Source organism: Lepisosteus platostomus, chromosome 25 (assembly GCF_059453375.1).
Source record: "Lepisosteus platostomus isolate fLepPlt1 chromosome 25, fLepPlt1.hap1, whole genome shotgun sequence".
Lineage (NCBI taxonomy): Eukaryota > Metazoa > Chordata > Actinopteri > Semionotiformes > Lepisosteidae > Lepisosteus > Lepisosteus platostomus.
Window position 1 is genome coordinate 14,012,436 of NC_142635.1, and position 13,334 is coordinate 14,025,769.

The following is a 13,334-nucleotide window of genomic DNA, read 5'->3' on the forward strand; positions in this document are numbered from 1 at the left end:
GTTGGCAGAGGTTAAGCCCAACGCTGGAAGGGGGACAAGAGAGACACAGCGTTTCGGTTGCCGCGCGGAGGCGTGAGAGGCGCTGCTCACACCTGAAGAAAAACAGCCGAGCAGCCGGAAACGCTGTGTTCCTTTGTTCTGTTTTTTGTTTCAGCGGGGAACTGCGCTGTCCTTTGTCCTGTCCTGATCTGAGCACAGGCATGGTTTTCACGCTAAACGCCTGGTGGTCTACAACGAAACCCAGAAAGAATGATTCCAAGAAATGACGGCCGGACCCGCCATTTTGATTTTTGAAGACGCACCCCCCCCCCATCCTAGTTCCCAAAACACCGGCAGACTACGCTACAGGTTACACTAACGTCACTCTCGAATGGCCTCCCACCCCCTCTTTTCGTCCTTACCCCCAACCCCCATGCTCTCCCGTCGTTCCAGAATTCATTTAGAAAAACAATGAAGTGAGCCTCTCTCTGCTTTTGTGCCACATACCACCTGTCTCTTCTGTGGCCCCCTGTGAGGGGGGGGGGGGCTTTCAAAACGACCTGAGAATGAGATCCTCTCGCTCGCTTCAGCCCTGTTTAAATAAATTTCCACCCATTTCCCCCCCCCAACCAGTGCAGTGTGCCATTAGAGGACTCCTGCAGCCTTTTGTCTTGCTAATGCAGTGGCAGTGTGTTTGCGTTTCAGCAGCCCGCGTTCAGGTAGGAGCAAGTGAGCCTGAATGGGAGACTGGAGTGGCCAAGTCATTATTTCCCTTACAAAGGATGCACCTGCCAATTGGTCTGTTTAAACTAATATCTGCCTCCGTTTGCCAGCAGAAAACAAGGAATTTTGGCAGCCCTCAAAGATTCGGGATGAAGCATCCTCTCTTATTTCAACTAAATTTGCTTTCATTTGACATATACGGTTTTAAACAACGTTGCAACCGCCCTTGGCACTGGTAGGTAGACGCAGTATTGATTAAAACATCGCCCCAGTGTTTTCCCACAAGCTACAGTCTTGTGCTTTATCTTTTTTTCTGTGGGGCTCAGCCTCTTTTCTGTGCTTTTGTGCCATCAGGTTGTGTTTACACAATAACATCAACCAGGGAAAATCCGGAGATTGGAAAAGCTGTCTTCCAACACAAGCAGAAAGCTAGAAAGTTATGAAAGAGTGGACAGACAACTACAGACTTATACCCGGTGCTTTTCATCATGTACACAAAAACACAAAATCAGTTACAACAGAAAGCCACAGTAATCTTAGGCTCACTTGGCACACTTGTCTTTCTGAACAGAGAAATACTACACTCCAGTCAATCTGAAGTCCTCGATCCACAGTGGCCATTACTTTTTCACATTATAGTACTGCTCGTCTGAACGCCTCCATTCAACTCATAAGATCCCAGTGTAACACCACCCGTAAGTGTAACTAAGACAAAACCAGGCTTGGAAACGAGGTGTATTGCTTCAAGAAAAGGCCGAACAGCAGCTACAGCGTGTTTTGGTGCAAACCCTATCCCTCTCAGGGCCATCCACGATTTCAATCATATTAACAATCAGCAATAGCTTCAGTACCATTCTACTTACCTTCTTTTGTTGTGAGGCGTGGAGATTGGTCTGTATGAGGTGTGTTATATGATAATGACGAGCTACCTGCAAATATAAGCAAACCAATAAGAAGATTAGCAAACCAACGAGAAGGCTTTGTCTATCACTGCTCCTTTAGTCCTTTAACTCTACAAGAGACACGCTTTTGAGTCTCTTCAAACCCAAACTCACCTTTTCTACCAGGTGTATGAACTGGTATGTTATTAATTTTTTTCTTTCGCTTTTTAACGTACGTCTTTTGGCCTTTTTATGTACAGCGTGCTTGGGTTCGGAAAAGGCTCTCCGTAAAATAAGAGTATTCATTAGTGTTGTCAGAATTGCCTGTCTGACTAGTCTACACAACACCAGTCTCTGGGTTTACGATATACTCATCATCAAAAGAACCCACTTAGAACCATAGTGGATTCATAAGCATGAAAATTACACTCTTTTTCGCTGGCTGGTGCGCCGACATTTTTATTCCACAAACAGGACACCGGTGAATCCATGATGCTGCTTAACGTTGGCCCTCCACAGGGGGGTTCTGCACGGGCAAGTGTGTGAGCCCCCTGTTGGAAGCTACGTCAGCTGTACATCTGCTGTACGCGGTTTGCACCTGGCTGCAGATGCAGTCTTGTTGGATCTGGCCCCATTGCTCTTGCACAAGCCTGGGTCTGCTCACTGCTGTCTCAGCTCTGTAACGCCACAGGTCGGCCCCATTCATCCCACATATGTTCAGGCTGAACAGGCAGAGCAAGGGAGGGTTTCAGCACAAGACCCATCAGGCTGCAGTCGATCACTACAAGTGGAGTCCCGTGGCGACTAGACGCTCTTGCCCAGGCCATCAGGCTTGGGCCTCCCCATCGACAACCAGCATGTCACCCTGCATGTTTGTGCCACACTTGTTAAGGGGGTCAAACGCAAAACCTTGATTCCTCGCTAATGAGGATTTTACCCGACAACCACCTAAGGTGGTCCTCCAAAACGTCAAAGGCTCAAAAGCACCGTTCTCCCCATAAGAGGGGGGGGACAGATTCCTTGCTCTCAGTTTTCCTTTTCGATTTTTGCCAGGCTTGAACCATTTCCTTGTCTGCTCCTCAATCAATTCTCTCACGAATGAGGTGATTTACGTGTAGAGGTGATACAGCAGTCAAAGTCCCTTGAGTGTATCAATGAATTTGGAAAATTCATAAAATCAAAATAATTCCAAAAGCACGAAATCAATAGATTTGCGAATATCAATTTTCCAAACTAAAAATACACATCTCTTTCTAAAAAAATAAAGTGACAAGCTTCTTTTGATGCTCAGTATAAATGCTATGGCATCTCTTTTATTGAAGTTCCATTAAAAAAAATACACAGGCCTGAAACGATTTTGGAAAAGAAATACAAAACCAGCAAATCTGCTAGGGACAATCCACGCAAGGTTTGGTATATGATAAGTGAAGTTTGAGTTGGATATGAAGCTACTATCATCAATTCTGAAAAGGTGATTGATAGACAATGAATACTTAAGCAGTACTTCATCTTTAGCAGTAGCTGGAACAGGACTTGTAATTGGAAGATTGTTGGTTCCCAGGTGAGGAACTGCTGTTGTACCCTTCCAAAAGGTACTTCACCCAAACTGTTCCTGTAAATTACCCAGCTGCATAAATGGGTTCAAACAGAAGTCACTTTGGATGAAAGTGACAGCAAAGGGAAATCTGTATGGCTTGATCTTCCACTGAGGTGAAGAGATGTCTTCTTTTAGGATGCTATAAGTGCATAAATTAACTTGTTAGAAAACATTTTAAAGAAAGCTGGCCAGAGACTCGGGCATGTTAATATAGACTAGAGATCTGGGGGAGTGAAAATCCTTTCATGAATAAGGAACAAAGAAGAAATTTAATAGGACTTGATGGTCTTCACTGAGGCAGGATGTCTTTTGTTAGTTTGTACTGGAAAGGGTTTTCAGAAAACGTTCGTTACTGTTTGTGTTGGGGGCAGGGGGCTGTATAGTTCTGCTCTGGTTTTAAAAGCCCCCCAGAGCTCCAGCTCTCTCCCAGGCCTGGAGGTGCAGAACAGGGTAGCCATTGTGCGAGGTGCAGTCCCAGCCCAGCAATCAAACCCAGCTCTCCGCAAAATAATTCCACACTTACGCCGAGCGTGCAGGCCAGAGATACATCCTGCGGGAGGCCTTAACCCTTCGCCAGCTGCTGGGGCTCTCAGCCCAGTGCTGCTGGTTTGTGCCAAGACAGGAGCTGGGAATGAACTGGGAGCCACAACAAAAAAACAGCCTGCTGTACACTAGAAGTTTGCAAGATGGCTGTCGGGCTTTTCTACAATACGCTGTGTGCATATACATGCATCTAGTACCTCAAACATTGTGTCGCAATGTATCTGCTGCCTGTGCGTTAGAAACAAATGCAAGCCACATGTAATAATAAGAATTATAATTGCTTACACTTATATAGTGCTTTTCTGGACACTCCACTCAAAGTGCTTTACAGGTAATGGGGACCCCCCTCTACCACCACCAATGTGCGCCAGTACTCTCACCACACATCAGCTATCAGTGGGGAGGAGATCAAAGTCATGAAGCCAATTCATAGATGGGATTATTCGGAGGCCATGATTGGTAAGGGCCAATGGGAATTTTGGCCAGGTTTGGCCAAATTTGGCCATGCTTTCACATGTGACAGTGAAAGCATGAAAAATCTCTCTACTCTGGAAGGTACATTGTTGTTTTTTTCTGAAAATGCCCACTTCTGCATTTGTGAAATGACTACAAAATCAATCTCTTAGTTCAAGATATTTTCCTTGCAATAGAAGGCATAGATATTTACAAACTCCTGTGCATGCAACCTTTTTAGCTGCAAAGACGAGCCGCAGTGTTATGTCAATGTAACAATGATGCATTGCACTTGATGGCCAGAGACATCAGGCCACTCTGCAGGGCTGGAGACACTCTGATCCAGGCCTGCAGCTCAGTCACAGACCTAAAGAGGACTGCTGTGACCCACTGACCTGCTCTACCACCAAAAGACATTGGCAGGCAGCCCATCCCACCAGCTCTACGCTGTAGTATTAAACTGGCAATGCAAATGACTAATGTACAGACTTAAATAAGAGAGGAGCACTCCAGACGCTTTCCAACAATATTGAACACAGACGTTTACGGTCTGAGCAAACCATTTAAAAGCTAAGAGTGCCGCAGCTTAGGGAAACAGTTAACAGCTGGAACTGCTTCTTTTTGAGAGCATTTTCTCATAGATCAATATAAATCAAGTCAGGGCAGGGCTTCACAAAAGAGCATTTAATCGGTACATTTGCTATTAGTGTGCAACAGTTCTTAATGCAGCCTTTTGAAAGATAGCTGAATGAAAATTAAAAAACAAAATTACACCTGTCGAGAAACAAAAAGCAACTGGACAGCACATCTGCCTTTTTGCATGCATCACGTAAAGGCTTGATACACAACAAAGCAGTGCTCAGTGGATGTCAGTACTGAGCACACTGATGGCTATAATCATGGCACTGATGGAGCCAGGAGCCTTCAGCCTGTACCCTTCAGTGCAGCCCTCCAGCTTTTCTGCAATCGAGCAAACATCTGCAGCTCCACACCACCGCAGCACGAAGGCACATATGGCATCAAACTGATAAACTGGGCCCTGATAAGGAAAACAACGCTCAAACTCTTAAGTGACAGACTAATTTGAAGTAATGGTGCAAATTGCACGCAAATTGAAAGCAGGTTTGGGAAAAGTGTAAGTGATCGACATTCGACTGAAAATAGAACAGGGATAATCATTCTGACCTGCATAAACCCTGCGTCGAGAAACAGCCTTTAATCCATAAAGTGATACCGGGGATATGTTTCCTAGATAATTGTTTAGCCTTTATTAAAAATCGATATTTAAGTTGTTATAACATGCATTATATAGCTTTGCCCAGCACTGAGATACCTGCACAGTTCTGTAGTACATTGGCTAACGGCACCAAAGAATTTTAAGCAGAGTCACAACATGCAGAGCAATTCCAAAGGAAAGTATGAAGGACACTTATTTGTACAAACTTCAGGGAATTATCGCAGCACAAATACAGCAGTCTGTCAGCCAGAGAGACCATGTGATGGACGCCACAAGCCTTGTAATCACTAAATACTTCCAGGGTCTGGTCTCCAGTGTTTGGTTTTGTTTTTCAATGGGAAGCTTAGAGTCAGTGCAGCCCACATGACAAAAGGCAGATTCCTTGACTCAGAGATTTTTTTTTTTCCTTCTCTTGGCAGCTCGCGATTGTGTTTGTTTTCGTTACAGGGGGAAATGGACTTCAGCTTCCCAGCTCCGACCCCGCAGCTCCGCGCTCCGAGGTTTCGGAGAGCCCTAGCTCCTTCCCCGTGTGCTGGGATCAGGGAAGGGAACTGTCAGTCTCTGAGACTGAAGCCTGCTGCCTCCGAAGTCGTATGCCTTCCGTAAGGAAGAGGTTGTGAGGAAAAAGGCAATTTTGCATGTCGGAGTAAAGAATTAAAATTAAATTAAAAATAAATAATCCTTACACTTATATAGTTCTTTTCTGCACACTCCACTCCAAACACTTTATAGGTAATGGGGATCTCCTTCTCCACCATTAATGTGCAGCCCCACCTGGATCATGCACCAGTACGCTCACCACACACCAGCTCTCAGTGGGGAGGAGAAGTGATGAAGCCAGTTCAAAGATGAGGATTATTAGGAGGCCATGACTGGTAAGGTCCAGGGGGACATTCGGCCAGGACACCAGAGTTAAAACGCCTGCCTACTCGTTTCGAGAAACGCCCTGGGAATTTGAATGACTTTCTGCTTTTTAATTAAAACTTTCTTCTTTCTCAAATATGTCACACCAACATCACAGGCATGGCTTACAAAAACTCCACCCTATTGTATTAAACTTACAAAGTGCTGGCTATTAGAACAGCACTACCAACATGAAAAAAACTGTCTTCCCTTTAAATGTGAGCTACAATAGCAGAGCATCCTGGTAACCATAGCAGCAAATTGGCGTCAATTAAGCCAATGGACCTTTTGTACATGTAGAAAGACATATGCTACACCACCCTTTCCCAAAACTGCACTCAACGCCTAGAACAAATCACTGCCTTCAAGATATGCAGGAGGCCAGGCTGGGGAAGGCACTTACTTTCCCTGAGGTAATTCAGATGCGAGAGCAGGACTTCTGCGTTGTACACGGACGTGAGTCTCAGAAAGTCCTCCTTGCTCATTTTGCAGAGCTCCTTCCCGTCCGTGCTCTGAAAAAGGGACGTGTCGATCTCCAGCAGTCCGTACTCCTTGATGGCCCACTCCAGCCACTGCCTGACATGGTCCTGTGACCACAAAGAGGGATCTGCAGGACAGGCACAGAAAACAGCTGTTGCAACAGGAGAAGCCCTCAAAATACATCTGCTGCTGAGTCTTACCTCTCCATAGCTTGATATGCGGAAAGTTCCATTGTTCTGGGGCACGTAAATTGATCATTTTTTCTGCGCTGATCTGATGTTTTGTCATTTGAACTGTTCTCTACTAAGTTTTTTGTGCATATTAAAAATCTCTCTATTTTTACTACTAACAACTACTAATAAGACCAATTGCTGTTCATTCAAAAGAATCCCAAAGCACTTTACATGAGGAAAGGGACCCATTTCATCCAGCACTGCAATGTACATTCGGGTTGTGCAAGACTGATCTATTTATCGATCAGCTGAAGCACAGACGGGGAATGGAAGTTCATCACCTTCGGTGTGCTGACACTGACTGACTTTACTAAACATTCGAGCTTCAGAAAAATTCAAAATGATGACCGAGAGCCCTCATCAATTGAACACAAGAGTTGACACATCACTTTATTATGCCTCTACCGCCAGAAACATTCGCTGTGGCCTGTTGTCATTCCGTAAAGGGACTGCTCACGGCAGCACGTGCAAGGCACAGAATTAAATCCACTGCACGTTCAGGGGAATCGAGACAATCAGAAAGGCTCTAACTGTGTTCAGAAGCTTTTAAAGGGTCTCCAAGCGACGCTGTACTGAGGCCGACTCAAGAAGGTTTAGGTGCAGTCTTACCGGCAGGGACGATAACTCTCCTCTCGTTTGTGGTCATATTGGGGGGGGGTGGTCCATTTTTTTCATCCATGTAACTTCCGTAATTGATCTGAGTCGCTTCTGCCCCTCCAACCAGCTTGCCGCACTTTCCAACACTGCAGTCTACCGGAGACTCCCTGCTGACAGGTAAGAACAGCGCTCTGTCAAGCGGAGCTGGGACAGCAGAGCCGCTGTCAGGGGGACAACACGGAGGGCGAGTGTCTGACCCAGCCAAAGAACGAGACAGAGGAGGAATGGAATGTCAGAAACATCCCGGAGGCATCTAATCAGCATTTTTAATGAAGTACAGCAACAATTTAGTTACCAATTCAGGGCGCATACGCATCCCCAGCAACAAAGGCACAGCAGAACCTTAGCTGCAGTCACAGAATCCAAGGGAATTCAATATGCGTGTCCAAAGCAGAGCTGATAGCGGGAGAAGACCAGGAACAGGGAAGAGGTAATAAAACAGGTGTGAGAGTGCAGGGAGGAGATACGTTCAGCCAGGGGGGGGGTCGGGCAGCCTGCGCTGGGACACCCCGACGTGACCCACACTCAAGCAAAGGTCTGTCGGTCAATTGTGAGACCACGCCAACACAGCCTGCTCTTCAGAAAAGACCGGGCAAGTGCAGCCAGCCCGACAGAGCCCTGCATCTTCTGATCTTTGTCCCCACCTGAGCATTCAGTTAAACGATTCACCTAATTGTTTCCTTACCTTAACATATAGAGGATTTTTCTTAGTGTCTTACAGTGGTTTACACACAACATGGCCAGCATTCAAACTACAGCACCTCGGAGAAGTCTTATAAGACTAGTTGGAAGACACCTGGTAAGAATGCGAGTCAATACCATAATCAGCTTAACGAAGAGCTGCGTGGCCCCCCAAAAAATCAGAGGACAATAGCGAGGGAGCGGACGTGAGCTCTGAGACCCCTGCCCTGCTGTCAGAGTCGGAGTCAGAAAAGCTTCTGAAGAAGAAGGGCTCGTACCGTCGGGCATGGCTGGGTTACTGCACCTGGGACACGTTTACGGCCAATTCACTCACCTGCGGAGGACTGAGAGACGAGCAAGGAGAGAAGGGAACAAAGGGCTGGCTAATAAGGACACTGTTTTCCCAAAGCGCATCCACCATAACCCCATGTTCTAATGTAAATATATATGTGCACACTCAATATGATAGATACTGTATATAATTAATATACTGTGTACACAGATTGCACCATATCTGTGCAATGTTAATGGCGACCTTAGTGCTGCCACTACAATCTCTTCTAAAGAAGAGGAAGGGTGACTCTCACATGCATGATACAAAGCAAGGAAGCAGAGTGCGTCGGTCGGGGATCGCGGACCTCCGTTGCTGGACGCCAGAGCCCTACCTGGAGCCGTTGAGGTGGTCGTACTCCCTCTTGACATTGACGCGGTTGATCCAGTCCTGCTGCGGGGTCAAGGGGTTGATCTTGTGGGGCGGCCCGTAGTCCTGCGTCCCCGAGGCGGTCATGTCAGGCTTGGGCAGCGGGACGGCGGCGTAGGGCGGCTCGAACAGGGACTGGTCGTCACTCACCACCGACAGTGCCTCCTGCGGGCGAAGCACGAGGGGGCACTAAAACACACAGCAGAGCGGGCAGGAGGGCGACAGGGGGCCGTACGGCCGAGCAAGGGGATCGGCTTGTTCCACGCTCCTGCACCCCTTTGGCTAAAGAGGTGCCTGCTGTTCTGGGTCTTAAATGCACTTGCACTCATCTGACAAAACTTTGCAAATCATTTCTATGGATGAAAAGAGACTGGACAGAATAAACAGGACTTGCTCCAGGGGTTCAGTTCCATAAGATCTTATTTTGTGCTCCTGCTGGAGATCAGAGAAGTTGAATTACCTCCAAACTGCGAAGTTCTCAGCTTGTATTCAGACAGAGTTTAGAGAGACGAATAACACCTTCGATAACAGCTAACCCTAACGCTCTCCGCAACAGGGATGATATTGTCATCAAACCAGCGAACAGAGGAGGAGCTGCTGTGGTGTGGCCAAAAGACCTGGACATTAAGGAAGCCTCCACACAATTAGGAAGTGGTATCCACTATCTCCCTTCTTATCAGCAACCAGGAGCACCCCCAGGAGGCCAACCGGCTCATCGTCGAACATCCCCAGGTATCCCAATTCTATCTCCTTCCCCAAATCCACAAACCCAACACCCCTGGACGCCCCATTGTCTCAGCATGCAATTGTCCGACCACACTCATCTCTGCTTTTCTCGACAGCCTTATGAGATGCTCACACCCGAAGAAGGCTTCACAGCTGAAACGTTGTGTTTTCGCTCTTCTCTTTTCAGCATGGAATGAACCTATTACTTGTTCCTTTAACACCTTCAATGCTTAGTAGGAGAAGAAAAGAAACACAACATTTCGACTGTGGAGCCTTATTTGGGTATGACACCTGAAGAAGGCTCCACAGCCGAAACGTTGTGTTTCTTTTCTTCACTTTTCAGCATGGAATAAACCTTTACTTGTTCCTATGCAGCCTACGTATGCTGACGCAGATACCTACTTGAACTACTTCAATGCTTAGCAGTTCATTAATAAAGCCTAGACAAAACAGATATTCTATTCTCAACTGGGAATTACAAAGGATGGCGATTTTGATCATTAATTAAAAGGCAATTTTTAAACAGATTTAAAGTCAAGATGAAATTCAAATACAAACTGGAAGTGATCATCGGGCATCGATGGGGGCTCCTGACAATTTTATTTTCAATCCTTTAAATCCCCGATCAATTAAACTTCTGTCAAAACTACAGCTTACAAAAGGCTCTGAACACATTCTGTTCATGTCAAGATAAACCATTGCATTGCTGTCTGGAATTCCCCACACAACTGTGGTATTCACCAAAATAATTTCACACAACGTTCAGCTTATCTTACACAAGTAGTCTTAAAAGACAAGCTGGGACACAAGCATGTTTAATTAGTGAAACGCATATTTAAAACAGCTCCTGATTTCCTCAAATTCAAAGTCCTTACTTGATTGAAGACTTAGGGCATACAAACCTTCTTCTTCTAAAAAATTCATCTACAACACTTAACTACTGATACTTGACATTGAACACCTCTCCATTTATTTTAAAATCCCTGGACATCAGAGATCAAGGTTAATTTTTACAGTAGTTTCAGAGGTCAAGCAGATCATAAGCTGAAAACAGAACTTATTTTAAAAAGTGTCTACCAAAAGTCTTCTCAAAAAGTGAATTGCAGAATGAGATTGCAGTGATAACTTTTACTATAACAATAGACTAATAGTAATTATTTCCTTTTTCCAATTCTTCTGATTTTCCTTTCTTTCGTACGCCTGAAGAAGGCTCCACACCCGAAACGTTGTTTCATTTCAGCACAGAATAAACCAGAATAAACCTTTACTTGTTCCTAGTAATAACATTAACTGTTATGTTTTTAACCATTTACTTCTTCAATAATCCTGCCCTTATTATTGGTGTTCACAGTTAATGAGAATTTGTACTTCAAATACAAATACAAAAACTTGTCTTTGGTCTTTTTTCGACTTCGAGTTTCTAAGACTACCAAGCGCTGATGTGGCAAGCACAATAAGTCAACATCCTCACATTGTTTCGTGACAAAAAGAGAAGAAGGTTTCGACAAGAAACTTGGGATCTTTGTGCAGTTTTGTGACGAGATAGGTATAATAAGGAAGATGCTCAGCTCTCGCTTCTCAGACAGTGGCAGAATATACAGCTTCTCTCAGAACGTGGGAAGTGTAGCCTAAATAAAGCTCAATGCCTTTCTAGGACAGTGACCTCTTCCCTCTGTAATAAAGTACTGTCAACAGGAACTACATGAACATACATAAGACTTTAACGAATAAGTATAAAAGCTATTTATTAGGTTGTTGGCATGAAAACTATGTTGTTTGTTTAGTTTATTAGGAAGCTAAGCCATTGAAAATGAGCGTTTTCACCCAAGATAGAGCCCTCACCTGGTACTTGAAGAACCAGGAGTTTCAATGATCCACAACTGTCTTAAAATGGAAAATACTCCCTGAGAAGCCTACAACCTTTAAGACACTCATATTCTCTTGACAATCAGCTCTCTGTTGTGTGCTCAAAGGTTTCTAAAACTGTAACGACTCCGCATGCGCTCTGTGGTTTAGAATATAACCTGTTATTAATGGTCAGGATCATTAAGGAAAACTTTAATTTGGTTCCTTCCAATCTCACAGTGCTGTCCAGAGCACAGTCTAAGTTTCTCTGACTTCACTCTTTGGATATCAAGGCAAGGGGGGAAAAAAATGTGTTGGCCACTTCTACACCGAGCAGAAATCAGAAGAATGCCTCTTAAATACAATTTCCAACTTTTTCAGTCTCCAGTTTTGATGGGAAAGAGTGTTTCTCTTGGAGCATTTCACATTGTGTTTCACCCTGCTTGGGACTCCAAACACATTTTTTTTCTGTCGTAAACTTGAACAAAATAAGAGCCAAATCGTAGGGCAAAACAGTCAAAAGTGACTGACTGAGTGATGCTAAACTCTAACACACACCACAGCCACAGTTGAGACATTGGGCTGCAATGAGTCAGTTTCGTTTTCCTGACATCTCGTTTCTGAGAATTTGTTTTAATGGGGTGTGATTCTCATTATTATCACTACAATAACAAAAGGGAGAGCTGAACAAACTGCTCCGTTTTTGAAGCTGAAGAAAAAAAGGAGGGAAAACTAGCAGCCTCCGGTCTTCTTTAAGAGCGAAGGCAGTGGGGTCATGGAAAACGGGGGACAGGACATCAGCAGGACCCCTTCAGACGTCTTCTTTTTCAGGGCACGCTTGTGGACAGACATTTGATTGATTAGATGAGAGCCAGGCCGGTTCTGCCAGAACATTGGGGCTTCTCCTCACTATCTCCGAGATCCATGCCAACTGGCTGGCCATTGATAACCACGAAGCAGCAAAGGAATGTCTCAAGACCGCCAGATAAGCACAGCCCCGCGCCTGCGACTGTTGCACGTTGAGCCCATTGTGACATATCAGCTCCAACCACATAATTTATGATTGGCAAGTTGCACGCCTTCCAAAGATTATAGCAAGTTTTAAAAATAGGACCGTCTGCCTTGAAGGGAGTCTAAAGTCTGGTTGTGTATGAAGACGTACGCTTACAGCATTTTTTCCACGGTAACTTTTTGACAACGATATTGGACTGCAATGCCAATATCGAAACATTCCGGCGTTATTAAACTTATTATTCACTCGTTCTGCTCTCCCCACCCCCCCAGTCAATAGGTCTCTTTTTCACTTTCGACAGGTACTTTTGATGTTCCCGTCACAGATTCGCAAATGCGTTTCGAATTGGGGTTGAGGGGAATATAAAAGCAGCGGTAACAGCAATGTGAGGAGTTCAGCCGTGTCTCTGCTTGTATCGGGACTCCAGTGGGGTCTGGGTGACAGTTTTCTGTGGTTTGCCTCCAACCTCACACCGCCACGTGCTGGAGACAGACAGCAGCAGCAGCCGCCGGTGACAAATAACGACACCGAGTCGGGGCCTATCGCGACTGCGGCGCAAATCTAGTCGGACCGGGTCGGATTCCCGTGCAAGGCTTCGGCATACGACGTCTCACGTTTACCGGAAACCCCCCCCCCCCCAAAAAAAAACTTACTTTACTTTACACGCCCAGCTCACAATTACAC

At 45.3% G+C, this 13,334-nt stretch overlaps 1 protein-coding gene across 11 annotated transcripts in view; it reads right to left on the reverse strand.

Annotated features, from left to right (window-relative positions):
* fli1 (Fli-1 proto-oncogene, ETS transcription factor) overlaps nucleotides 1-13,334 on the reverse strand; it is a 38,038-nt gene that overhangs the window by 11,113 nt on the left and 13,591 nt on the right. For 9 of the 11 annotated variants that reach the window (XM_088619340.1, XM_088619341.1, XM_088619346.1 and 6 more), the window contains 4 exons: nucleotides 9,033-9,232; nucleotides 7,639-7,796; nucleotides 6,720-6,923; nucleotides 1,566-1,631 (listed from right to left, as the gene is read on the reverse strand). In XM_088619340.1, the coding sequence (XP_088475466.1) occupies nucleotides 1,566-1,631; nucleotides 6,720-6,923; nucleotides 7,639-7,796; nucleotides 9,033-9,232 (628 nt within the window). The remainder of the gene's footprint in view (nucleotides 1-1,565; nucleotides 1,632-6,719; nucleotides 6,924-7,638; nucleotides 7,797-9,032; nucleotides 9,233-13,334) is intronic. The other 2 variants (XM_088619337.1, XM_088619343.1) reach the window with 1 other exon arrangement.